This window comes from Erithacus rubecula, assembly GCF_903797595.1.
Source record: "Erithacus rubecula genome assembly, chromosome: Z".
NCBI lineage: Eukaryota > Metazoa > Chordata > Aves > Passeriformes > Muscicapidae > Erithacus > Erithacus rubecula.
Window position 1 is genome coordinate 17,174,914 of NC_136661.1, and position 25,522 is coordinate 17,200,435.

Genomic DNA, 25,522 nt, shown 5'->3' on the forward strand with positions numbered 1-25,522 from the left:
ATGGCTGTAGGGGTTATTTTTTTCTGCACAAGTTTATATAAGAATTGAGGCAGACAGATTTTTTATTTTTACTCTCAGAGCATTTGCCCTCAAAGTTTATAATTACAAGTCAGGAGCTTATTCTTTAGATTTATGCAATTGCTAATTTTTTTTCTCCACTTTTAAAATTTTTTGTCACAGACTCAACTGATGGCAAGAATCTTGTTTGATAATTGATGTAAGAATTGGAATTGTTTTTCAGAATGTTAAAAAAACCCCAACAAAATGTCCCAAAACATAACATTTCATAGATACAAAATAAATTCAAAACCCATATAAAACTACACTGAGCATAATCCAGCTGTTGCTGAAAATGAAGCTGTTACTTGCCAAAGAGATGGTAGGCTTTTGACTGATTAGCTATTAAAAAATACTGAGTAAAACTTTCAAACGTGCTTAAGTCTAGTCCTTCAGAAAATAATGGAAAAATGCCTAAGCATAATTACAATCCAGCTTTGGGGGAAAGAAACCATGACTTCGTGTTCTTAATCAAGCACATTTGCATGTTTTACTCTTCAAGTAAATCACCTCAAGTTGGAAACAATCTCACTTGCATGGCAGCATACAGACAAAAAACACACACATCTTCTCTCACAATGAATTGTAAGTGTAACTGCCAGGCATGAGAGAGAAAGGCAGCCAAAAGGCCAATTCCCCTGACTGTTACCAGTCTTACAGCGTGGGCCTTTATACGACTGAGCTTTCGTTACAGCCAGGCAGCGTAACAGCATGTGATGAACTTGAGGTGTGTAACCAACACAAAGTCACCCAAGTGTTGTGCTTAGAGCTCATTCCAGAGCACTACAGTACTTCACTGTATAAAACATAAGTTAACTTCATCAAGACATGAATAGGTGGGACCAAAAAAAAACATGACAGGTAAGGAGGTTGTACTGAACTTTGGTCTTCTGGAGGGCACTGAGATGCTAAAGAAGTGCAGTAAACATTTTACAGAGCTTAGATCTTTACTATCCCCTTTTGTAACGTGCATAATTCCTCAGTCAGCTATCCCCTTTAGTTCACTCTTAGTCCTGCAAAATCTTTCAGTACAGAATTAAGGCAAGATCTTGACTGTCTTTTCTGTTTGTGTCAAAAGCCAAACTGATATCAGAGGGATCATGAGTGTAAAGGTCAGCGTAACAGTAGTGATAGTGCTTCTCAGGATGAAAATGAGTAATAACATTGCAGAGAACATGCTGTAAGTGAATATGAAATTCGTATTTTCTTCTCAGGGAGAAAGTACGCAGAAGACAGTTATACACACCATTTGGCAGCATTTCACCAAAACAATATTCTTCAGTAATTTAGTTGTGACCTTAGTGCAAGAAATACAGTGAACTTTTGGAAGACTTTGCCCAACCAGTTGTCCTGTAGCACCCAGACAGACATCTTCATACATAGTTCCCAGTTTATAGATTAGTTAAGGCAGAGGTTTGTTGGTGGAAATTGTTTTTCTAAAACAATAAGGATGGAGCTGGTCAATGAAAAAATTACTTTTCTTCTCCCAGTCTGGAAGCAGTATTCACCACACATTCATCATCAACTTAATCGAAAATGTCCTTTAACACATGTGGTACTTGTCAACTGAATTACCAACTGATGCTGTTCCACAATAATCTGGAATAAATTCTTCTGTTTCACTCTGCAGTAGATCAAGAGAAGGGCTGCTGGAACAGTATGTTACTGTATACTCCGGACCTGCCAGTTCTAAGGGTTAAGTTTGTTTGAAAGGCAAAATTTACAAGAAAAGGAACTATAAATCATTTTTGAAAAAAACCAAACTGTCCTGCAGTTACTCTTATAATAGAGTAGTATCTGTAAAATATTTTCATCTATAAAGACACTTTCATTAAAAATGTTTAAATGTTACTAAGCTTTAAGGCACTCCAGCTGAAGAACTGACTGATCAACTACTATTGGTGGCTCAGATCTCCTCTTTATCCATGTAACTCATCTTCAGTCTTTGTCCTTTGTGAGTTCTGCAATTTCATCGACATCTTCTATGTCCTGTGTCATTTTCTCATACTGTCTCTTGAAGAAGCCAAGCTGTGAGAAGTATTAAAATAACACCACATTGCAGTCAATCAGAAATGGATAATTCAATTGTCAGCAAAACTAAATACTGTGATGGTAGAAATGCACATGTGCATGTATAGAATAGAGAGTTTGATTTGTAGACAATTCCTGCCTCTAAAATGAAAGGAGGTATGCCCTGAACTCCTACCTGGTGCAACTAAAGGCTAGAGCAGCAGTGCTGATTAGCCAGTTTTCTCCCTGCTGAGATACAGACATTTCCATGATATCTTGGTGTGCCAAGGAGCACTTCAAACACCAGTGCCCTGACACAGAGAAAAACTTAGCCCTTTTTCTATATAACCTTTGTAGTTTACTTTTTGCCCTTGTCCTTTCTTTTGTTTGTTCAATATATATCCTCTCCCACCTTGTTTGCAAGCCCCACCCTTGTCCACTGGGAATATCATGCATGTTCAGAGCTCAGCTGGGATATTGTGGAAGGAGGCAGACTGTGTCAGAAGGAAAAGAAGTAAGAGCCACAGCCCTGTTTTGAATGTTTGGCATCTCATTTATCATCTTCATGTTGCCAGTTTCTATGAGGACCCATTTGATAAACCCTTCTAAAATATGTCAAGGGTGTAATGCCAATGCAGTATCATTTATACCACTGAAACAGTGATGGGAGTTTTGTTTCATGCTAGAGAAGAGATATTCCAAAGAAGATAGTGCAAATATATTTATCCCTTTCTGGTTTTAAGAGTATAAGTACCTACTTACTTTCCACAAAACCGCAACCAGTACCAACAGCAAGAGGAGTCCAGCCAATATGCTGCCGATCACAACACCTACTGGTACCTCAGCTTTCTCATCGGGCTTCATTATTGTAACTGGGATCTGAAAGCAGAGAGATGGTGTCTTAGGAGTTAATGTTAACTGCAAACAAGGTAGGATTTGTAAACCAAGGATCAAGAATTCCTGGGCTGCACATATTCCAGGATCAATGACTGGAACACACCAAGCAATTGCAGCCCTTTCACTGGAGTCATGGGAGCCTGGTTGCACTGTGGAACACAGCGATGCTGGCTAAGGACTAGAGACCCTCATCACTCTTGGCCATGCATAGCAGGCAGAGAGCCAATCCTCCTGCCAGCTGCCTCTCCATTAACAGGAGGCCTTGCAGGGGCTCCACATGTCATCACTCTGTAAACCAGCCATATTTACATGAAGGTGGGGAATAGCCTGCTGTACAGCCCTGAAATCAGACTACTGGAGAAGCACTACTTTTCACCAAGTGTTGTCAGAGCCCATTATCTGTGCTGGGCAGCTGTAGGAGGCAATACTAATCACTAAGGCCAGACACCATCACATCTGCTGAAATTCCAATCCTCCTGCTGGGCAGCTACTTCAGTCTCCTTTGTCTGTTGTTCCTACCTTCTATGAAACTACTAATGACTTGACAGATCTCATGGTGATCTATGTTCTCCTGGGTCAACTGCATGAATTTGCTGCAAGATGTATGGGTCAAACAGGAGCACATCTAGCACACCTACATTTTCTGAACCAGAAGTAATACCAGAGAACTCCCAGAAGAGCATACAGTGTCTGGGAGTTAATTTTCAGGTGATACCCTATCTAGCTGGATTAGGTATAACCAAATATATAATTACATATAACAGAGTTTCTCAGGGAGACATTGCTGTAATATTTATGAACTGTCAAATTTTTGGATTTAATCTTGGAATGACATGAAGTTAGCTGAAAGTTTTTTTCCTTCCTGAAACATGATAAAACAAGTCACACTGGTTTATTTTCTCAGAGTGGTTGTTCAGTGCATTTGTCTGGAGTAATTTAATCTTAAGCTTTCTGGGAAACTTGCACTGGACTGACATTTCAGTGATTTAAGTAATTTCTGTTGGAAGGCTCCAGTGTTGTGCTAGGTGTGGTTATGTGTATTCGTTTCACCAAGGCAGGATGGCTTTGTGTATTTTCTGACTGAATGGCCATAATGATGATTCTAGCAGGTTGACATTCTGGTCTGCAGCTGCCAGTTCTTTCCAACTTGGAAAAAATGTGAAAGCATTTACGTAAAAATACCTAAGCAGCTTCCCACATAGCATCACAAGGCAATATTCATTTATTTGGCTAAACAGCAACCCTGTTCATCCAATGTCAAAAGCCAATTTAATATATGCAGTTTGCCTAGTAATGCTTTCTGCATTAGATTTAACAGTGAAGTGGCACTATTGGAAAGGAAAATTGATGCCTAAGAACAAATTATCTTTCCTGAAGCTAAACTGTGGTCATGTCAATAAGACACCATGAGACTGGGATTTAACTCTTCTGTGTTATGCCTACAATATGGTTCCTGAAGGTCCCAAAGGTAGACAGGCTTTTTTAGGAGCCTAATTCACCTTAGTTATTTTCAGGATCATCTTCAGCATGAGATGAACTTCATTTCAGAAATACCTGTTCTTTCCAGGGACTATGGTTTATAGAATGTGGATGACTAATGCAGATACTAAATTGGAGGAATCCTACCACATCCATCTAAATTAACAGGGTTGGTAAGGAAATAAGCTCTGTTTGCTTCTGCACTGTCCTGGTCCCAAGAAGTGTGAAGGGCAGACTGGGTATCCCTGTTGGCCTGACAAGGAGTAAGTGCAGTACTGGGTACTGACTCCAAGTGTGAAAATAACTGCTCTAGGGAGAATGTACCTCCACAACCTGGCACATTTACCAAGACTTCCTACAGGGCAATATGTCCTTGAGTAAAGACCACACTGCAAGTCACCAAAAGCCACTTTGTTTCCTAGGAACCCCGTGCATAACTTTCAGGGTCTGTTCAGCTACTGCCCTCAAAGGTGTAAAAGTCCCAATCTCACATATGTCAGTGGCTAACGGAGAAATTTATTTTTATTTGTCAATTATAATTTGAATAATTAAATTCTAGTTCTTCTGAAATTGTCAACAGAACTTCTGGTAATGTAGATTTGCTGTACCATGTTTCAAATGTGCAAAAATACTTATTAATACATGGTTTATGAGTTACCTAAAAAGTTTGTGGAATTACCTGGAATATTTGCATTGTATAGTAATGAGTTTCATCTCCTAATAGAATAATAGAAATAATACCATGCCAACCTGAAGCACTCAGAATACTTCAAATACTGGCACGGATTTTTTCTGTGAAAACATACTTTGTTCTTCAGGTCTGGAGGCTTTCCTGTTTTCAAAATGGCTTATTTAGAGGGTCTTCACAAGAAATAGAGTGATCCATGAGAAACCAATGATTAAAATGGTATTGGATTATGATTGTATCACATAGTGAGAGAGATCAATCTGTAACATCTTTTGTATACATTTAGTTGAATTCTCTATTGTCTGTGAGTGGGCTATGCTGCACATTCTTACAGATATTTGACTCATTTACTAATTTGAATTTTGCTCTTTAATGGCCTTGGTTATTTTATGGATAAAACAGGATATTAAGTCCTGTAAAAATAAATCTGAAATTAGTACTGCAAATGGAAGGGTGTTCTTCTCAAAACAGACTAAGAGAATAAGGTGTCCTCTTTTATTAAAACAGTATACCACAGTGCCACTGTATGCCTTCAGTGTTTTTTATGTTTCTATATAGCAAATAGAAAGCTTGGAAGAAGAATTACATACTAATAAAGCAGTGGTATGGAGACTTCTCTCAAAATCAGCTGTGTCCACATTGTCCATGTGACAGCTATTCCAAATGCTAAAAATATTCCACAATCCTTTACAGATGAGATTATTTTCTGGAGAGCTTTGCCAAACATTTGTGTAGAAACATCAAACCATACTCTTACAGAAGTGAGTATGACTATAAATCAGATTTGTGAACATTTTCCCAGAGCTTATTTATCTTTGCAGCAAGAAGTCCAAATTTTGATCTTTTCATGAACAGAAAGCTATCTGAATTTCAGAAGTTTCTAGCTGACTTTTTCTCAGAGTTCTACAATTTATTTGAGACCTACAGGTTTTTACTATGTCTGGTTTATATAGCAGTGGGCTGAAATGAAAACATTTTAATAACTTAAGGGAATTGATAGAGTCAGAAGGATACATTAGTTCAACATAATCAAGTTTCTACGTACTCTCCAAGGACACTGATAATTAAATACTATCACTTTAATGCAGTCAGAGATAGAGAAGTTAAAAAAAATTACTTAACTATCACTTACAGTTAGAGTATTCTCTCCAATTATAAATAACTCAGGGTTATATGTATCAATTTTTGCTTCTGCAGAGAGTTGTAACGTCTGGAAAATTAACTGAAAGAAAAGAATAAAACAACTGTAAAGTTCTGGCAATTTGGTTAAAGTGTAGATATATTAAAATTATATTGCCTTGAAATGAAGATTTTGCAGTAGAAAATAATAGTATTAAGAAAAATAAAATTGTTTTCATATTTTCCCCCAGCCAACATGTCAAGCAAAGTAATAATATATCTCTTAGCAATCCTCTGTATATAATCCAATATATCACTTAGTAATAATCCACTTAGCAATGACATTGAGGAACTGTTTTTTCGTTCTCTTTAATGTACAGTTCAAGCAAAACAGAAGGAATTATTTATGTAACCATTTTATAGTTATATCAAAGCTGTCACTGCTGCTAGCAGGGAAGAGATGAGGGAAAATAGGAGAGAGAAAAGGAGACACAGCAACAAAAGACAGATGGGAATATATCTCTGGCCTTTGAAAGAAATGGAAACTGGATGTTCTTTTACTTCCCCCCGCCCTCACTTCTATCCAATGCTTCTGTTTTTCCCCATTTATTTTTTCCTTTCACTATGTGTTCCTCTCCACATCTCAAATTCTGACATAGTTCTCTCAGCTTAAACAGACAAGATGACAAAAATCCTATGCCAATTCCTATTTGAAAAGGGACCTTGTGCCAGACCCCACTTCCCTCTGTGGATGCACTGGGAAGAGAGGTGCCTGGCTGTGCAGACATTGATGATTCACTGCTGCTCCTCTACAGCACCACAAGGAATGGCCTCAGGACACTCTCCAGCTGAACCAAAGGCAATGCCTGCTCTCTGATTTTGCCTTCTCAGCCTGCTCTCTTATTTTGCCTTCTCAGCCATTTCTCCATGGTAGGGCCAGGTACCATGGGAAGCTGTGGGTCTGCAATGGCCAGCACACCACACTGACTGTCTCTGCAGTGAGAGCTATTGCATCCCTGCACTGTGGCCATCTGCCCAAGTGGTGCATCCTGCACTCCTGATAGTTTAGAAACACATCTGAGCCCTATTCAAAGCACCTCAAGTCCTAAACACATACTTTCTTTGCTTAGCAGGTACTGGCAAGCCCTTCTTGGACAATGGCAGATTGCCACTAAATAAAATGGCCACTAAATAAAAAGGGTGATGATGTGCATTATTATTTGCACTGAATTTTGACAATTAAATAGAAAATTTAAAAAATGGGAGATGCAAAGATAACTGTGACATATGAGCTTTCCTTCCCATTGGCCAGTGATCATAAACAAACCATTTCCACTCCCTTTTTTGTGAGAGTATTAACCTTTTGTTCAGGTCTCCACCTTCTGCGTATCTAACAGCACTGACAAATGATCCTGACCCAGCTGATTAGAAAAATACAAACTCTAAAGACAGACAGATGCTTTCTGTCGCACACTTCCATAACACATTTAACAATATCAACCTGACCTTTTCCTTTTAAGAGTGAATGCTGGAGCTGACAACAGCCCTGCTGTTGAATGTCAATACCTGCCACAAGAATCCCCAGACACACTGGGGAGACTGCGTCATGTCCCTGGTGCCTTGGCAAATCCAGGACTCCATCTGGTTGGTTGCCTAGCTAAGAAGCAAACATGGTCTAGCTTCAAAAGGCTGGTAACTCATCATGAGTTATATCCTGGAGGACACATAGTGATTGAAAATAGGCTGAGATATTGATGGATATTTTAAGCGTACTGTAGGTGTCTAAGCAAGGACTATTTCTTTGACACCTACTCTAATAAACACAAAAAATCAATTAGAGACATTTTGTACACTTTCTATACCAAATAAAACTGGCAGCACTATCAGGGTTTTGGTATTTTGATGTGATTTAATTATGATCATGATGTAGGCTGTGATGTTCAAAAGCTAAAAGCATGATTATTTTACAGGCTATGATGATACTGTGCTCTGCTGTCCTATGATGAGTTTTGTTGAAACTGTAGTTGCCCTAGAATGAATCTAACAGATGTAGGAAATGTTTTTTTCAGCTGTGAAGGTTGCATTATCACAGCATTTTCTTAGATTCTGCACTGGACTGAAGTTTTATCAGCTCCATTATGCAGCCTCACTAATTTTATATTCAAGTTTTCAATCTGGAAAAGCACAAACCAATTTAAAGTAAACTAAAGTCTTTCTAGACTGTAAGGTCTCTGCACTGAAGTTTGAAAAACATCAGGAGTGAAAATACTTGAGCATTGGATCCTCCATAAAGATGCAGCTGATACTCACGGCAGCAAAGGTTCCGTTCCAGATTTGGGTGGACACGTTCACAAAGTATTCTCCCTTCAGTGCAATGTCTTCCAGTTTGCATGTGATGGTACTGCACTTCACATTCTTACAGTTCTTCCAGGGGAAACAGCAAGAAGAGGCAACAGCATGCATTAAAAATACACTTTTAAAAATGTTCTTGCAATATCAAGACTTTTTGCCCTTGCCTTTGCTGTTCTGTGCATGCAAATTAAGTGCTTGCAGGCTGTGCTAAAGCAGATGCAGTGTCTGTGAGAACATCCATGGGATGAGCTCCTGCTCTGTAAATAAGGAATGCCACCCCATCACAACTCTCTCACAAGTACAGCATGTGCTTGGAAGGTCAGCTTCCTTCAGCTCAGAAATCCTGCTTACTGCAGCCCTGGGTTTTACTCACCAGTTCTTTGGAAGCTCTGAAGTTCTCTTTTGTGAAGGATGGAGAATAAGGTCTTTTCCCTATTTGCAGTGGATTTATCTCAGCATCACAAGTAACACCTCGGGCCTAGGAAATATGGCTGGAATGAGACTGGATGACATGCTACTTGGGAGTTTATACTCATCATAACTATATATATTTCTGGACTTAGATGGTGGCTGCTAAAAGCTGGAGTGTGAACACTGAATTCTTTAGGAAACTAAGAGTATGTGGTTTTGGTCAGAAGTAAATAATTCTTATGACACTTTTTTTTTTTTTTTTCTTCTCCCTAGATTGACCTGTAGGGTTCTTCCTCATCTAAAAATTTCATTTTTGTGAAAACTTTTCAAGGAACTTGGAGAAAGATCTAATTGAAGAGATCCAAATACTCTACATCTGCCAAGTAATAGGTTAGTATACTGCTGGAATTGTGGTCCCCCCTTTATGAGGAAAGAACAAGGGGAAAGAGCATAGTTTCTCTTAAACTAAGCTGTAATATTGGGTACCTAATTGATGTTTATATACGGATAAACCCCCAAAACACAGTTCAGTTCTATACCTCATCTGTGGTGACTGCAGTTAGATACATCAATGGGTTGCCTTTGCTGGTCAGGTCTGGAAGACTGAGTGTTACAGATGCCATCTTTACTGGAATACTTCCTGTTGTTACCTGCAAAGCAGAAAACTCAAGAGTTAATTCAGCAGCTATGCAAAAATTATTTGATATAGCAAGAAAGTTAAAAATAATGGATGAGTATGGAAGAACTGGACTCCTTTTACATATATTTTTTTTTTATTAACAACACTGGGGCAGTAATTTTGTGAATAGTAAAGCTGAAAATATACTGTATAGCTCCAGGTTCCTGTCTGTTTTCTTAGCACAGCTCATATTAACTGCATGAAATATGTTTTGAAAAGCAAATATTCTGCCACGGCCAATAGACCTGTTTAGTCCTTTTGGAGTAGCAGTTACAGGAATGGAAATGGAACATAATTTAAGTTTCTTCCACGTTGCATATTTGGGTCTAAGTTTTTTCTGTGTTATGTAATAAGCACTGTGATTTGGCTTGTTCTTGCATCAGGTTTGAGCCCTTAACCCTTGCCAACTTCAAGTTTCAAAGTCCAAGCCTGCAAAGACTTGTTTTTCTTTATCAAGCTGTCAGGACACTCTGTGAAAAAACAATCTAAGTTGGCCTGAAGTTAAGCATTAACCATCTTTTAAATATGTACACAGTGCAGGACCAATCCCTCCCCCATTTTACTTTTGCAAATGTCATCCTTAACCTTATGAAGACTCCAAGCACTTACGCTATTTGCAATCTTTTTTTTTTTACTTGACCTATTCAAAAGCTTCAAAATCAGACAATGAAAGCAGGAGTGTTTTTTTTTAAAACTAGGTTTTAGGAGCAGGCTACAGGGGAAGCTAAGACAGCTTCTTGAACCAGAACAAAACAGACTTACTAACCTTGACTGAGAAGTTGAACGTGGGGCCAATATCTTCAAAATTATTCACAGTGGAAGGAATGTTATGACCAGAGTATACTTCATAAAAGTTGATGTTGGCAAGCCTGGTTAACAACCATAAAACAATACATTTCAATTTGGCAGCTGCTTTGAAAACATATGTTACTGGATATGCCTTTGTGAAACAGGTCAGAAGTACAGACAGAGAAAAAGTCAGTCACTTAGACTGCTTTTTAAATTTTACAAAGTTGGTTAAGAAAATGGTGTCATTTTCTTCAGAAAGGGCCTTCCTGGGTGTCTTCCTAGGTAACTGCGTGGGTCTGGAAACACAGTCATCACCCTGCTTATGTACATGGTACATAGCACATAGCCCTTATAAGCATCTTTGAGCCACATTCTTTACTAATTATGGGGTTTAAAATACAGAATTTCCGAAGTAACACAGGGCGGTTTCAGCCCACTGCAGCATGGAATGGCAGGTGTATGATGGAAGGGTATGGTGCAAGAACCTGTGGTGCTTAAGGAGCTCAGTTAGCCAGAACTACACTCAAATGCAAGAGAAACCTTGTGGCAAGTGAGTGCATCACACCCACTGCCTGCTACCTGTGAGCGCTTCTCTGCTAAACCATCCCAGAGCTGTGGCTGCTCTTCATCATTAGCTTTCATTAGAAGGTTAATTTGAGCAGTCAAAAAGCAAGCTGGTGAGTTAACAAGAAATAGGGGCTATTATAACTCCTACATCAGCTCTTCCTAATTCACAAGGAATCTATCATCTTTACTCCCTGATTAATCTGGGTAACATCTGTGCATAGAGTCCCAATTTATTGTGTGTGCAGTCTCACAGATGTGCTTCCTGATCAGTTGTGGTCCTCCATACTGGACTGTGGATCCTTTTAGATCCTCCATACTTTCTCCAGTGGGCCCCTTCCATGATGGGCTTGCTAGCAGTGACTCCAAGGCAAACACACTTAAAAAATTTCCTGCTTCCTTACAGCTGAAGACCCCAGTCCTTCCAGGATGCATAGTATCAGCTTCCTTGTCCTTTCAGGAGTCTCTGGTAAGACATATTGCTACATCTTCTCCTAAAAACTCAGGAAATTATCCCTTGAAAGACTTCACTACAGCAAAACATTACATTTTTCTCAACCCTTGTGTTTTAAGTGCTTACTTCTTGGCTGCATTACCTGCCTCAGGAAAGAACTAATTCTAGATGAATGCTTCCTTAGCCAAGTTATGCCATGGCTTAATATGTACTTCATTTAATTCTTTAAAAATTTTTTTAATCATCTCCAAGAATAACTAACCATTTTCTGGCAGTAGGTACTCCTTCATTCCTTGATGTGCATATGAAATTGCATTTTCTCATATCTAAGAGATGTAGCTAAATTCAAATCCTTATTTTCCCTTGAATAGCTTTTACAGATTCCATTCCTCACTTCTTCTGAACCATTTAATTAAGTTCATATTTCTCAGCTAATTAAACCTGCTGCTTCAAGTTTGCACCATCTGAATTTCCTAAGAAGCTGGCCCTCTGTGCAGATGCTCCTGCAGTCTCTGCTGCTTCTGGTGAGGTTGCATACAACTTTCTCAAGGAGCTGAAAAACCTTGCACCACTGGCTCAAATGCTTATCTGCACCTCAAATAATCTCAAAAATTCTGCATGACCCAGGACTCATGCACCTATTCATGATGCAGGGCCTCTAAAATTCTGAAACTGCTTCTGCAGAGAAGGTTATAACACTAATCTTCTATACTGTGATCCCTATTCCAGCTCATCCTATACAGCAGCCAACAGTTCCTTTAGTTGTGGTGATCTCTGAATATAAATTTCCTGGATCTATTTTTGCTGTGCATTTTGAAGCAGCTCCCTCTTTTTCAAATTTCTGTTATTCTCTGAGTATGTACTGTTTGGGTTTTTTAATATCATTTGTATGTAGTAATTTTTGAACTCTTTGGGATGCAAAAGCCTGTTTTCACCAAGAATTGTGCAGTAAGTGTAATTACATGTTGATCCTAGAAATTCAGTATTTGGGAAAGATATATAAATATTTTCTTTGATGAAAATTCAAATATCCTACCTTGATCTGAGAATGACACCAATCTATTTTTGTTTCAGTTTTAATCTAAGTTAAACAGTAACTGAAATAATACTTGTTTGGAACAGTAACAGACTAATTATTGTTTGAGTGCATCTCAGATCACCAAAAGCATTTCCAAGGCTCAAGATAAGAACTTTCAAGTGCACTATATGAAGATAAAAGGTCTTAAAAGGCTTTTTTTTGTTCTTTCCCCCTGCCTGCTCAACTTCCTCTTCTTACAAAATACCCTTCCCAGGGTAAAGGATCCCTCTCGCAGCAGCCCTGATTTGCCTTCTACATGGAGAAGAAAGGGCTGGCACCAGGTAGGGGACAAGTTTGAGCCAGAATCTGGACGGATTCTGGGAAAGCAAGGGAGAATCTGCCAGGTGTACCTCAAGTTTTAGTTCAAATCATCATCTCAAACTGCTAAAACGTTTATATTCTTGCTCCAGGTTCAGCATTCTTTTTTTTTTCTTTCTTTTTTCTTTTTCCGTCCTTTGCTGAGAATTTGAGCAGGGTATATTTTTCCTTCTGATATTCTTCTGTTTAGTTTTGATCACTGTAACTCCAGATTTGATCCCATGTCATTATATTTGAGCCAAGAAACCTAGTGTTATTATAAAGTATATATTATTTATGTTATCAAAACCACCTGCACTGTTTGGCCTTCACATCACTTTGGTTCACAAGAGCATCTGTGACAACTGTTCAGAGGTAAGCATGGCTCCACAACTTTCATAGTTTTTTACATTTAAGTTTGGTTGAAAGGACAGACAAATCTGCTACTACTGGTGAAAAGGTTATAACTTCCAAAACAAAAGCAAAGCTTCACTGTGGCCTTTCAAGACTGTTACTTCAAGAAGCTTGGCAAAATGACAGTGTCTGTTTACATAACTCAGCATACCTTGTGAAGTGAATTTCTGCATCATATCTCAAAGGAATTGATAAGGTGACCTGGTTGTCCGAGTCTTGCTGTTCCTTACTTTCACTGTTCATCAAAACACATTTGAGTCAGCTGTAATAATATTGTTTTATACAAATAAGCTTTTAATACCTAACTTGTTTTCATATCATTATGTACTTTACCTCAGTGCGTGAAAACTTAGAGCTGCCACATTCTGAAGATTTTTAAGGTTAAAATCAAAGCTAATATCAAAGGATACCTATGGAAGAGACAAGGAGCACATAGTAAATGACTTGGTACAACATCTAAGGGACTTCCCAAAACACATTATTCATGTGTGCAACAATCTAGAACTGCCCGCTGTATCTGAATCTACAGATTTCTGTGTAATATTTTGGTAATTTCTTAATACTCAGAATTGACTTGTTCTTACATTCCTCTACAAATTGGCATTCTTACATAAACATGAATTATTTGCATTTTAAGATTGTAGAACTAGCTACAAGCTACAACAAAAGATGTTCAAATTCCTTCCTTTTAAACTCTAGTATAGACACAAGCTTTGTAATCACTTTTCTTCCATTTGTTCCAGTAAGTCCACTTTGAGCAATTCCATTAAGAATAAACTTAACCTTTCATATATATATATTTACTATTCTGCATGTCCCACCTCAGAACATTATATTTCTGTTCTTTCTAGCAATTTCTTATTACAATAGTTGATTCTGTTAGAGGCTAGAACCCTGTTTCTGCTCTGCCCTTGAGGAATAGGAGATTCCATAAAACTGTGGATATCCTGAGGTTTATGATAGATATGGAAAAAAAAATACAATTCATTGTAGGGCTGTGTGGGCCTCCCATCCCCTCCCAAAACAATGCTGCTTTCTAGAAGAGATGAGATTCATGGAGCAGGTGAAGTACTGAAGGAGGGATTTGATGGGAATTGTGTTCAGTTCTTAGGAGCCTGCACATGATGCTCTATGCTTCTCTGCCCCCAGCTTTCATCTCCAAAAGTCACATCACTGTAGCAGCATTTGGAAGCTGTGAGTTGTGACAAATGAGCCTTGAGAAGCTTTTTTCCTTTAATCTGGCAGGGAGTCACAACTCTTAAGCCCTAGTTTGCTTCTTTTAATGCCTCTGCTGTAAAATCTAAGAAACTCTTATCAGCAATAAATGCAGAGCTAGGGAAACATAATAGCAGAGAATGTTTTGGATATCATTCAAGGTTATTTAAACATGCTAACTGTACCTGTTGTCCTGTTCGGAAAACAGGATAGCTTATTTGGCAAATGACTGTACTTTGTGCTGCTCCTGTTTGACATGAGACTTCAGTTCCATCACTCTGCAGAGAAAACAGACAGAAACATCATCTTAATATCAGATTTTTATAAGGTATAGCAGTGTATACCATCAACAGCATATGTACTATACTGAGGAGTGAAAATGTGCAGCAGATGGGTGGGGCATAGGCAGGGCCAGGGGGAAGTCACAAGAAAGGTGGGACAAGGACCATTCCTACTCCATTTCTCGTGGGCTGCAACCATATTACTAGAACTTTGTGCTGAGCTTGGAAAAAGGAATACAGGCCAGAGAGTACAGGTCAACTCTAGCACTAACTTCTGCAGTCCTTTTTTACAGAAGTTTTACAGAACTTTTGCAGACATATTTGCACAATCTTAGAGCTGGTTAAGTACTTTCACTGTAAAATTTTGTGTCCGAAGGGGAATTCATACTGAAATCAAACTTTCTGTAGAAAAATCTGCCATACATAATAGTTTGTTTACTACTTTGCAGACTATGGGTTTGTCATCATCCTTTATTCAAAGACAAATTCCCAGACCAGAGCCAGTTATCAATCCATGGAGAAGAATTTATTGAAAAGTACTGTCTTTTGTTAAAAACATTCCTAGTAGACATTTACCATTCATGAATTGTGCTACAAAAAACCCCTCAAAACAAAACCCCAAAAAGCCCATACATACTCAGTTTATGTTTTTCTTCCTGCCTTGAAGCAGGCACATTTTTGGTCCAAACTTCACTTGCAGACTAAAGTGCTTCTAAGCAAAAGGGCTTTTAAAGCAAAAGAAAATTCTAGCTCCAGTGTGGTCTTTTGGCAGAGTGAAATGAACAATCTTGCTGCACAACAGGATGGGGAGGTAGAGGGGCACCCCCAGCGTTGTGTGCAGCACTTTTGCCAATTCATTGTTCAGAATAATGCTGCTCTTGGGCAGGAATGAATGCTATCCCTCCTCTCCCTTAAGATTGCTCTGGATTTCACCCCCAGGATTATCACGCACCTCTCCAGCAGGAGCCTGACCATTTAAACTAAGCACTGAAATCTGCATTTCAACCTCTGTGAATTGGGAGCAACGATTTAAATTATAGGTATATTGCATTCCCCAAAATAGTATGCATAATTCCTCTTTTTCCCCTTCTCTAAGATAAAATTTGTTGAGAGAAGAGCTTTTGGTATAGCAATCATGTCAATCTGATTAACTGTCTAGCTGGAACACATGGCCTTGGCAGTAACACTATTTCTAGATCCAAAGTCTGTGCTTTAAGGATTCATCATCAATGCTGATAGATAGATCATGTCTGATCTATCAAATACAAATTCCCTGTGGCACAGCAACTGCTTCAGGCATGTTGCTGAGAGTTAATAAGAAGGTGTGGTTGCCAAGACTGAAAGTGAGGAAAAGATGTCTGAGGTGAGGTCAAACTTAACAAGTTGCCAGCTTTTATGCTGAGTTGGAAATATCTCTCCTTGACCTAAATAAACTGATATGCTGGGGGAATTATTCTGGTGTCCAAGAAAACAAATTATGAGAGAGTTTTGTACAGACATTCTTTTCTGGAATAGGCTAGAAAGGGGGAAAAAAAATTCTCTGAGGACCTCAAAATCAGGGACAATAACAGAAACAGTGAAGTTGTGTATAACGCACCGGTAAAGAAGATGAAGCAAAAAACAAGTTGTCTGAAAAATTAGCCTGGATTCTGGTGTTATATGCATTTTCCTTTTTATTTCTCAATTTCACATTGAACGTTAGCCTTCTGTTTTTGCTGCTGACAATAAACTGTTGTTTGCTGTTGGAAAATAAAGTCCATTGTTGTAAATAGAGGTACTAGAACAGCTGTGGATCAGGAAAATGTGTTGCCTGAAGCCAACAACAAATAATAAGCACAGCAAGACATTTCCTACATTGTACACACTTAAACACTCTGCTTTCTAAACCCCTTGGCATAAGAAATTCTATGATGGTGTTTCCTAAAACCAGATAGAATTATTGTCTTCCCAAAGTGTAGGACTTTGATTATGTGTTCTTAAAGTGACTTTGCTGAATTTTCAAGGGGTCTACCCTGGTGAGAATATGGACTGAGTGGGCAGCAGACATGAGCAGCCTTATCTCTGTGATGTACACATATGCATATATCTGATGAGGACTTAGAATATGTGCTGGCCAAATAGCTGACCACAGCTCCCCACTGGCACAGCTACTGCAGGACCCTTGCTGCTCCCTGTAGGAGGAACAAAGACAGCTGCTGCAGTGCTGCTGCTCTCCCATTGTGCTCCCTTTCCCAACAGCAGCCAGGCAGACACAATTTGTCCAAAACTATGTCCTTCATCTTTAAGGTACGAAAATTTGGGTTGGTCTAAGCTGACAAGAGTTCTACTTCTATGTTTGTGTTCCTATCCCACCTCTTTTTCCTTGATTAATTTAGATTAAAATGCCATTGCTTTTTTTATCCATGCTGTTTCTAGGTAGATGTTAAACTAGAAAGGCGTTCTCCTCTATAAATTCATCCAAAGCCTACAGACAAACCAATTGGTGAAAACACTGGACCCTAACAGCTCCAATGATTCAGCTCTTACCTGTCATCTGCCTTCTGCTGAACATTCAAAACAAGATCACAGATACAAAGTTCATCTTCACCACAGTCTTTAATAAAAGGAATCTAGGAAAAACAAAAACATTTCCTAATGACAGGGCTCAACATTTAACACTATCTGAAGAAACTAGAATGCCAACACCTTCAAGCTGAAGCATATTTTTGGTTTGCAGATAAGAAAATCCCTCTGAAGAACATTACAAAACTTCTCAAGGGAATGAGTGAACTGAATAATGTGTTGCTACATATCAACTGATCAAAGAACAGTACAGACAGGTTATTCTCCAATGACAACAAAGGTGATGCAGTCAAATTAGTTCCATCTCTCTCTTATGTACATTTCAGTGCAGAATAAACTGAAAAAATTCATCTTTGCATTCAACCAGAAGTTCACATCAACAGTGATATGGCTGAACTAGCATTGCTTGTTATGCTACAGTGGCTGATGTGTGTGTGTGAACAAGCTCATGCAATACAGACAAACGTATATAAAGAACCAGGGGACACCCCTCCATGTGACTTACATGGAACACCAGTTTTCCCTTGCATGTACCTCTTTGGTGTTTGTGGGGGCCATGCATTGTGGATGTGTATAGCCATGCTATCTGAATAGCAAATCTGCATACTTACACTATAGGCCACAGATGCTGGAGAAGATATGTCCAGGACAGGGCTGGAGCCAGGATTTGCAAGGCCAATGTCAATGCGCAGACCAAGTGAATTCACTGCATCTGAGGGCTCCTGGAAAACACATGGTTCAAAGGATGGCTGGCAGCACAGAAAACAGGGTAAAATTGGCCACTTCTATTGTGCAATGAGAATGTGCTGTAAAAAAATTCTTGCTCTAAAAAAGGAGAAGCAACACTTCAAAACTTCATTTCTTAAAGAAAATATTTTTGTGAGATTGACTAGTGTGGCCTCCTCTAGGTTAACAGTATTCAGTTTGATTTCCATAATAAAACTGATTTTTCAAGCATTCCTGGAGACTGTGCACATCACAGTAACTACTAGGACTAAGGAAATGCAGATTGTCTGCAGCTGTAGGAGCTGGTCCTCAAAACCAACACCAGCCAGCTTTCATTCTCACCTAGCTGAAGAAGTCAAAATCCTATTCCACTCTGTCTTACCATATCAAAGAGCAGCTGGGCCCAAGTGACACAAAAACACAGTAAAGGCCATGTTTCCTCTTTTTCTCAGTACTGGATGAATCACCTTCTAGTCACCACTCCACATGGCACTGAATGTGATCCATCACTGCACACCAGAGCAGGGACAGAAGTCCTCTACCTCACCTAGAATCATGCAGCAGGACTAAAGGCAAGCCTCAGGGCTGTGTTCAGTCTTTGGTTCTGGAAAAAACTGAGATCTGCTTATTTTTATTTAATTCCATGGTGTGTACCAGGGGTTAGAATGCACCCAAAGTTTGCCTGAATGTTAGTTTGAAGAAAAAAATTGCATGTATGTCTTAGGTCTTACAGAAGAATCTACTAAGAGGGAAATCAAAATCTATTTAAACTATAGACCATGGGCTCTGCATTACACCAGAGCTGAATAACACAATTAAGAACTCTCTTTCCTATCCTAAAAATTTGTAGTGAATGTGACAGTTATTAGTTTTTATGGAATCATAATCTTGTTAAGTATTTTTCAGCTGGGGGGTTTTGGGAAACATAAATAATTCAGTCCATCATGCATGAAATTCACATTACAGACAAAAAATTAATCCATGTCCTCCTCTGGTCACTTTTGTTATGCAACACTACTTGCAATTGCACTTACTTGTACACTGAAGACATCATGAACACAATTCTCTTCACGATGCACCACAAGATCCCTCTGCATGTACCTTTCATTATTTTCTTTGAAAAATCCTCTAGAAGTCACTCTGTAGGACTGGAGATCTGCATCCAATGTTGCATTGTACTTTATAGCTACAAAAAAAGTAACAGTACATTTTGACTGAGCGTGATTGCCTGTGATCTCATTACTATGCTCAATATTATAGGGACATGGCTGTCCAAACCACACTAAATATTTCATGTTTTTCACAGCTAAACACAGAGCAGTTTCAAAATGAAAATATTTTCTCTTGTGTTTTCCCAAGCAGTCAGACAGGTTTAGGCCCTGATCTGCAAGGAACACATTAAATGGCAATCAATCCAGCCTCCACTGCAGATGTCTGAGCCTGCAGCTCAGGCAAGAAGCCAGTCAGCAGGGCCAGGGATATTCCAGATAAAGGGGCCTTGCAACAATATCACTGAACTCAGTGTGACTTTAAAGAATCTGCATCTTCTCTTCAATCACATAATAATTTCCACCTTCTCCTTGTTTTATGACTAATATGTTGTGGAAGTTCATTGCTATTTTATAGCTTAAAATCATGAGTTCCTAAAGGCACTTTATGTAGCTCTGAAGCAGTCCAACTGGTGTTGTCTGTGAAACTGAACTTAAAATCTTCATGGGAACCCACTTCTGGTCGCAGAAATATTCACTGTCCTCTGAAAAGAAGAACTTCCTCCCACTAACAACTGCTCTGAGCCTCTGGAAAATATTTAATTTTCTTTTTCTGAAGAGAGAGGAAGAGCATGCAGTCTGTTGTTGAAACCAGAAGGTTGGAAAAATCCAGCTCCTCATTAATGATCTTTTTGGGGATTGTTGAACAACAAGGACACAGCTCTCTTCTATACTGTTAATTCCCCACTTTTCAAAGAGTATGGAGCCAGTGATAAATTTGGTATTAAAAATACTTTCTCAAGCACTGAAGTTTTACATTGATTTTGTGATTCTTGACATTTAATCCAATACAACCTTAGACTTTAAATTACTCATTTGAATAATGGACTTTTGAAGAAATTAATATAAGAAAAATAACTGAAATATCTTACCCACTTGATTATTTTTCTTAGCAGGTCTAAATGTAGCCTGAAAACATATTTTGACAGTTATATCCGTATTCTTGTTCAGTAGACTGATTTTCTCAGGTTTAAATGAAGCATTTATGGTCACATTTGCAATGCCTCTTGACCTGAAAGATATATTTTAAAAGTTACATGGGGTTTTAAAGAATGCTGGATAACATAGAAGCTGTTGTCTAATACTATCTATAAATGTTAGTATTAATTTTTTTTTATTCCCAATGTAAATGTCTTTTAATGGCACTGGAAAAATTATTTTCCTTGTATACATGAATTTGTTGATATTGTTGCTTACAGTAATAATAATATGTATTTTCATATCAAATTAATGGCTTATTGATCCTAATGCCCTAATCAATCCCCCAAGGTATCAGAGAATGAATCCCTTGGCCTATTTTCCAAATAAGTAACCTTCTGCTCCTTTAGAGCTCTTCTGGGAAGGTGAGAATGGGTAATTCTTCATTTTATTTAATAATCTAATTTTCTGAAAAACAACTTTCATGTAATTACTCAAGATTTTGAAGAACAGTTTCAAAGGAACCCTACATGTAAAAACAAACACTTTAATCAAAACAGAACACATTAATCAGCCCAAATGTCAGAGTGAAAGAAGAATGAGCATCTTCATTAATCAAATCTAAATAAATGCTGGTACTTCAAGGAGCATAATTTTCTTTAATGAAATTCCCAGCAGCAGCAGCAGCAGTCAAAGGTCCAAACTGACCATTCATTTTTAATTATCTTGTTTCATTATGAAAGAAGTAGCAATTTAGTGATATTTTTCTTACAATGGGGAGCCTCGGGCATGAAAACAGGCAACAGATAGGAAACGAAACAGCATTTGAATTTAGCTCCTCAAGCAAGAGTGGAAATCACAGCCTCTTAGGCAGGAGGATGATTTGGGTTCTGTGAAACCTTTTTGTATTTTGTGAAACTACTCTGACTTCTGTGGCAAAGACAATGTGCCATGAAAAGTGTGTTTCTGGCCAGAACTAGGTGTCTGCTCTCTATTGCCACTCTCTGTCCTCACCCTGCATGACAACACTCCCCTCCATCACCCCTCAGCCTGCAAGGTTGTCAGAGACGTGCTTGCACCTGCCTCAGGCTCAGCTATCAGAATTATACTGGGCTACCGAGGTACACAGCCTGCTGTTACAAACACTTTCTGTCAAGCCCCATTGCCTGCTGCTGTCCCTTTCCCTCTGTGTCTGCACTGCAGCAGCAGGCAGATGTCTCCTGGCCTTCCTCATTCCTGGACAGGTCCCTCCCAGCAGCTCTGTCACCTGCCTTCCTCCCACATGCCCTGGCTCTGCCCTGTGTGCTGCCTTGGCTGTCAGTGGTTTAATGATAAATGCTTTAAAGAGATTTAGTCTAATGCTCTTTTTTTAGCTAGTTTTGATAGCAGTGATTAGGCAGTAAGTATGTTAGTAATGAACACGTGGAATGAAAGGGCTCTTTAATTTGCTTATTTTCCTCTCTAATTAAGTACAACTGCTGCATCTGAATCACTAACTGCTTCCTTCTAAGAAAGAGTATACCAACCATAGCACAACCACATTTCCATCAGCACCAACTGATACGTCAGTAATGCCATCGTCATCTAAGTCTCTATGGCCATCTACTGATCTTCCAAAGAATTGGAGCTTTTGTCCAAAAGCAGAATCCGATCCTAAGATTTTCTGGGAAAGAGAGTTTGGTTACTGAGTTTGCCAAAGCATGCTTAAGTCTGTAGATAGTAGACTAGTTAATAGATTTTCACTGTTACTCCAGTATATGCAATATATTGTTTAAACAAAATGCATTTGTGGGTGTTTTCTCAGATGATTTTGTAGCACTTCTTTCTCCTCTGTTGGAGCAGACAAAGGACTAGATTTTTCTGTCTTGGGAGCAGATCAACTAACTGACTGCTGTATGCCAGATACAGCTGGAATGTTTTTCCATCTCACATTGAGCAACTCAAAGAATATGAAGCTAAATAGGAGTTCTAACAAATACTTGCTGCGACCAGAAAATCTGTGTGGAAAGTGATAATAAGATTACCATTATAGTATATATGAAGACCAGGAAAGATTCCCTCTTTAATACTATGTATTTGTAATTTGCAGAGCTGGGATTTATCTAATCTTCATTGCTGTACATCAACACTAAAAAGCTGAAAATAATCAGTGTCAAACACTTTTAGGATATTAGCTGACTTCACACTCAGGCATCAAAAATGGCTCAGAATAAGCATCTTACACATCCTTTTCCTCTATACAGTTCAGTTACAAGCAGCACAACATCAACCTGGGTATGCTGACAACTGAAGAAGGAAGGAGAAGCACAAAATGTGAAATAAACCATGAGAACAACAGCACTCCTTTAAGAGGTTGAAACAGTAGCCAATTAAAACACAGAAAACCTTCAGTTTTCCTTTAGCACATTTAAAGGTACCGAGTACAGCACTATGCAACACAGTTATTTACCTGAGAATATTTGGTACGTATAGTCTTTTGAAATCCATTATAAATGTAAATTGCTCCAGAGTTTTGGTTTTCCAATGGTGCACCTATTACAACATCATTAAAGCCATCCAAGTCAATGTCTGCAAGTGCTGCAATTGCTGATCCAAAGCGTGCATTTTCTGACCCCTGTGGACCTTCCAAGAGTTGTTGTTGATCCAAGATTCTCTTTAAAAATTGAAAAGTAAGAAAAAGCAGAAGCACAACTATCATTGCACCAGATTAGACATAGGAGCAGTATCTATGTGCATTGTTTTTTGTTTCTGTTTTCCAGTACATTCCCCTCAGATAGCTCAACACTGAATTCCTTCCCCATTGTATTGCCCATTCAGTTTGCATTATGTCTCAAAGTCTTGGCAAGAATTACACAGCAAAATCAAAGCCTGCTATGCAAAGTACTAACAGCAAATATAACCATATGTATGAAGCTTAAATGCCCTCTCTGTCCTCATCTGACTGTTCTGAAGTTTCACAATACATTGAAAAATACAGTTTCCAGTTTTGGATTACTGGTTTTTATGCAGAGGGAATGGAAATTATGTAACTGGACATAATTCTTTGAAACAGAAATGGAATTTCCTTACTAAACTAATGCAAAAAACATGTGTCCAAATGGTAAACTCCTGACCTCTCCAATGCCAATGAAGAAAGAAAGATTGGAGATTTTCATAGTTAAATAATCCCACTTACATTAGATTAAATGCAACTCTGGCAAATAGTATTCTCACCTTTAACCTCAGTTATCATACTGTGCTTAAAATTTTGGAAGTAACAGCCAAGTTATTTATTAAAAATGACTAGAAAACTATCACTTGCGCAATGGGGACAACTTGCACAAATCCAGATTATTTTAAAAATATTAAAAATACCTTTCATTATTCTTTCTTATTTAAAATTTAGATAATTTTAAACCGAACATTTGACAACAACTAAAAGTTGTAAGATAGTCTTCCAATTTATTTGGTTTTCAAAAGCAAAGAAAAAATGTCCTTTCATTCTTCTTTTCTTTCATATCTCATATCTGATACCACAGGCAAAAAGATGAAAGTCAGCTGCCAAGTTTCAGCTCCTTCATCTACGTTGAAATTGTTTTAGGATAGTTTCCTGATGCGTCAGGATACTTTGACTGAGATTCTGCTGAGGAGGGTGGTCTTTCCTCTCTCATTTATTTTATTGTAATTTACCTAGCAAAGAGACTGTTTTCTGTTTTCTCTGGTGTATGTCAGATATTAATTTACTTTGCAGATATCCAGTGAATGAAAGACTGTTCAAAAATGCTCAGAGAGCTGAGTATGGTTAATACACATATTCTGGAAACACCTACTACAGGTCTGAATAAAGAGCACTGTCAGTCAAGCATCAGACAAATAATTAAGCTTTACTGAATAGAGGGGACAACAAGAGTTATGGTAACCATCCAGTGTTAGAGTCTACAAAACTGCAGAAGGCTGGTAGAAGAGCATTTCTTAGAACTGCTTTGGGAATTCTGTCAGGCATTGAATACATTCCCCAAAATCAAATGGCAAATTAGTTAGCAAAAGCCTTGAGCTAGGATTTTTAGAGATATGGCCAACCCATGCTATATCAGCATGAAGCACATTGCCTGACACCAGGACTAGGGAGACACCAAGAGCACCAGCCCCTGACCACTAACAGTGCTTAGCTCCTGCCTTGCTCATTGGCTCCATTTTGCTCTGTTCCAGCTGCTGAATCCCCAGATTACAGGCACAAGCAGTTCTGGGGTGAGTTTGTAGCTGCTGCTGAAAAGCAGAACATGCAAGGCAGCATTGGATAGGCCTCCAGACACAGCCCTCTAACCAGGAAGCCTTGGCACCTTCATCCCTGCCCTTTTGCCACATCCCAGGAAAAGCACTGAGCTCTGTTTCTTGTTAAAAAGGAAAAGTCTCTTGAAATGTTTCTAACACTTTGAAAAGATTCACTGAATAGTGACTTCAAAGATCTGGAGAGATCCTTTTAGCATGCATGTGGCCAATCTGATTTGAAAGAAATAGCCCTAAGCAATGCTGGCTTGAGCCATTTTTACCTTTGTGATGGAAAACATGTATACTCTCCCTTCTTCCTTCTTCAGATCATTCATATACATTGGTGCACCCACAAGCAGCACATCTGTCACAGAATCCCTGTTGACATCCACTGAACACACCACACTGCCAAAGTAGGAGCCAATCTGAAATCAGTAGTAAATGGGTTGTAGCTGTATGTGGTTTTTGTAAGCCATGTTTTACCACCTAATTCAGAAAACTTACATCCAGTAATATTCCAATACTGCTGAATATTGAAGAATTAAATTAAATCTGTAGGAACTCTTCTTGTTGAAAGAATCATATACATATACATATACTTCAATGTTTCATTTGCTGCTATGGCTTTACCACTCAGCAATACAAATTCCAACAGAAAGTAAGATATGAGAGTGATGTATTTTTTGTAACTGCATATGAAACTACCCAACCTCTGATCTACTCTCAGATTTGTGTTACAGATGACACCAAAAACCAACAAAAAGGGATTGAGCTTCCAGATCTGTCTTCTGATGTCATCTACTTCCTAACTTCTCAGGCAGAGCTGAGATCACTGAGTCTCTCCCAATGTGAATTGTTGACAGAAGGATACATTAGTTAGATTTGTATATTATCTTTGACCAGTAATTAAATTACTTCCTAAAGTACTGTTTAAGAGTTACAGCTAACCTCATTGAAATAGTCTAGTGGCAGAGCAAAGTTCAAGTGGATTCTAAATGCTTTGAGACAAAGAGGAA

The 25,522-nt window shown here is 38.6% G+C and overlaps 1 protein-coding gene across 2 annotated transcripts in view; it reads right to left on the reverse strand.

Moving 5' to 3' along the window:
* Positions 1-267: 267 nt before the first annotated feature.
* The window catches only part of ITGA2 (integrin subunit alpha 2), a 65,824-nt gene continuing 40,569 nt past the window's right edge, over positions 268-25,522 (reverse strand). For both annotated transcript variants that reach the window (XM_079330224.1, XM_079330223.1), the window contains 18 exons: positions 24,788-24,931; positions 22,708-22,911; positions 21,785-21,921; positions 20,213-20,352; positions 19,107-19,258; positions 17,958-18,068; positions 17,311-17,393; positions 16,382-16,523; positions 14,689-14,781; positions 13,622-13,698; positions 13,440-13,523; positions 10,459-10,561; positions 9,553-9,663; positions 8,976-9,080; positions 8,561-8,674; positions 6,264-6,353; positions 2,830-2,946; positions 268-2,085 (listed from right to left, as the gene is read on the reverse strand). In XM_079330224.1, coding sequence (XP_079186350.1) covers positions 1,996-2,085; positions 2,830-2,946; positions 6,264-6,353; positions 8,561-8,674; positions 8,976-9,080; positions 9,553-9,663; positions 10,459-10,561; positions 13,440-13,523; positions 13,622-13,698; positions 14,689-14,781; positions 16,382-16,523; positions 17,311-17,393; positions 17,958-18,068; positions 19,107-19,258; positions 20,213-20,352; positions 21,785-21,921; positions 22,708-22,911; positions 24,788-24,931 — 2,097 coding nt within the window. In that variant the 3' untranslated portion in view covers positions 268-1,995. The remainder of the gene's footprint in view (positions 2,086-2,829; positions 2,947-6,263; positions 6,354-8,560; positions 8,675-8,975; positions 9,081-9,552; positions 9,664-10,458; positions 10,562-13,439; positions 13,524-13,621; positions 13,699-14,688; positions 14,782-16,381; positions 16,524-17,310; positions 17,394-17,957; positions 18,069-19,106; positions 19,259-20,212; positions 20,353-21,784; positions 21,922-22,707; positions 22,912-24,787; positions 24,932-25,522) is intronic.